This window comes from Cynara cardunculus, unplaced genomic scaffold (assembly GCF_001531365.2).
Source record: "Cynara cardunculus var. scolymus isolate 2C unplaced genomic scaffold, CcrdV1 Un_Scaffold_4824, whole genome shotgun sequence".
In the NCBI taxonomy this organism is placed as follows: domain Eukaryota; kingdom Viridiplantae; phylum Streptophyta; class Magnoliopsida; order Asterales; family Asteraceae; genus Cynara; species Cynara cardunculus.
Window position 1 is genome coordinate 11,023 of NW_020202090.1, and position 2,768 is coordinate 13,790.

Consider the following 2,768-nt stretch of genomic DNA (forward strand, 5'->3'; position numbering starts at 1 on the left):
AGCCTCTTAACAAAGTTTTAAAATGGATTAGACATCCTATTCCTAACAAGAAAGATCTTCTTGATAGGCTTTTTCAAGCTTTAATCTTTTCAAAATTTGATTTAAAGTCAGGATATTGGCAAATTCAGATTGCTGAGTCTGATATTTATAAAACTGCTTTTAATGTTCCCATGGGACATTATGAATGAAAAGTTATGCTGTAAGACTCGAGTTTTAAAAACATTCTCGTTAACTTACCCAAATTGTACCGTACATAAATAATGGTCGGTAATTGTTGAAGGGTTAAAACCGTCAAATTACTAAACTTATTATAATTATAATATATATATAATATATATGTAAAGTAAAAACAAAAAAGCCAACATCGGCTTCTTCATCTTCATCTTCATATTCACCGTCACATCTCTCTCTCTCTCTCATTTCTTTTCTTCTCTCTAAAATATTTCTCAAATCGTTGAAGCAATCGAAGTAACGATTATATATGCGGAATCCACTCTTCGAACCCTTCATAAAGGTATAAATTTCATTCACTTTTATTATGATGTTTACGTTAGCATTTTTTTAGACCGGTTTATAAATGATGTTATGTCTAAATTTACGGATAGATATTGTTATAAGTATGATATATTCCATGTTTAGAATGATAAGATTGATTAAATTGATGTAGAAATTGAAAGTGTAGATTATGGTTTCATTATGATTAGATTTGGTGTATATGTTTAACCGCACACCCATTGTTCGATATAATGCCGACAAGAGTAGAATTGCATGATTAAGATTAGGTTAACGACCATTGGACTTGTTTTACAGTTTAGTATGTTGAAGTATGTTTATAGCACGTAAATGTAGTGAATCATGAAAGTTGGATTATAAAATTTAGTCGGGAATTGCGGAATCGGATTTTACCGACTATGCAGGTTCATACTTTGACAGTGTATAACTTACAAACCGTAAGTTGAAATAAGCTCATATTTTGCAGTTAGAAAGCCCTTAATGYAYACTACAACTTTCATGTAGGATTGAAAATCCAGTTATGATTCTAAGTGGCTCGAAACAATGTCTTTTCGGGGCTATTTGCAATGTATTTAGGATTGATCTGCTGTTTTGTAATATTCGTATAAAATAGATGGGTAATCCAAATGAGGTGATTTAAGAACCCATAGTTTCATCGCATATCATACTACATCTTTCGTTTAAATAGTATCTTCTGTATTGGTCTCTAAGTGGGGTAAAGATGCTCCCGAAAATGAGGGTCAAAAGCTATTAAAAGTCGAAACGGAATTATATAAAGCTAAGTGTTGCGTCGATTTCGTAATACATATTCRGCTGTYGTATTTGAAGTTTAAGTTGTTTATAAACATGTAGACCTAAGTAGTTTATTATTAGAATTAAGATATTATCTTACGTTGTTTAAGTAATAACCGATTTGCGCATTCGTTAGGCACGCGAACAAGTCGGACTTTACCGTGAATCTCGTTTGATCGTTCTTTACTTCTCTATTTTGCTTAAGGTACGGATTTAACTTTCTTTGACTCTTGGGCAACTAGTTGTTGTAGTTGACCCTTCATAACGGTGGTTCACCACTTTGTGATTGATCGCTTAAAAGTGGTCAATAAACTTTTTGTAGACCTAAGTAGTATATTAAAAGTGGTCAATAAATTATGAATTTGATGACATCTTGATTTACTCGAAGTCAAGAAAGCAACATGATCAACATCTTCAAATTGTTTTGGAGACTCTTCGAACAAAAAGTTTGTACGCAAAACTTTCCAAATGTGAATTTTGGCTCGATCAAGTGTCTTTTCTCGGACACGTAATCTCTGCCGAAGGTGTCAAAGTCGATCCGACATAAATTGAAACCGTCAATAATTGGTCACGACCTACGAACGTATCTGAAGTTCGTGGTTTTCAGGGTCTAGCTGGTTATTACAGACGATTCGTTGAAGGTTTCTCTAAAATATTGCTACCTTTGTCCCGATTACTTCGAAAAGCAGTCAAATTCAATTGGGGTTCCGAACAAGAATCTAGTTTTGAGGAATTGAAGCATCGATTGGTTACCATACCTATTCTTGTATTGTCGTCTGGCACTGGTGGGTTTCAAGTTTATAGTGATGCTTCAAAGAAAGGTCTCAGTTGTGTTTTTATGCAACACGGAAAAGTGATTGCATATGCTTCTCGTTAATTAAAGCCTTATGAGGTCAATTATCCGACTCATGATCTTGAATTGGCTGCAGTGATCTTTGCACTCAAGATCTAGCGTCACTATTTGTACGGTGAGACCTGTGAAGTTTTCACTGACCACAAAAGCCTCAAATACATCTTTACTCAAAAAGAGTTAAATATGCGTCAACAAAGGTGGCTCGAACTTCTGAAAGATTACGATGTTCGGATACAGTATCATCCGGGTAAAGCTAACATAGTCGCCGATGCTTTAAGCCGTAAAGCTGTGGAACAAGTTTCTTCTTTAATTGTTTCTACAGAGTTGGCTTTGGAAATCGAACGGTTTGGACTAGAAATTTATCCGAGTACGTAAACAAAAATTCTGTCGAATCTAATGGTAGAAAATCAACTCTAATCTCTTGGATCAAAGAAGCCCAGCAAGATGATAGTGAATTATGGGCAAATTTCCAGCAGGCACAAGAGAATTCTAGTTCAGAGTTCAGAATTGATGATGATCACGTGTTGTGGTTTCGGGATCGTCTTTGTGTTCCGAATAACTCGGAGCTTAGAGATCTAATTCTGACTGAAGCTCATAACTCTATGTTTTC

At 34.8% G+C, this 2,768-nt stretch overlaps 1 protein-coding gene across 1 annotated transcript in view; it reads left to right on the forward strand.

The window, feature by feature from the left end:
* Positions 1-2,341: 2,341 nt before the first annotated feature.
* LOC112504176 (protein FAR1-RELATED SEQUENCE 5-like) overlaps positions 2,342-2,768 on the forward strand; it is a 7,912-nt gene continuing 7,485 nt past the window's right edge. Inside the window, exon 1 of the mRNA XM_025108126.1 lies at positions 2,342-2,525. Within this exon, the coding sequence (XP_024963894.1) occupies positions 2,342-2,525 (184 nt within the window). The remainder of the gene's footprint in view (positions 2,526-2,768) is intronic.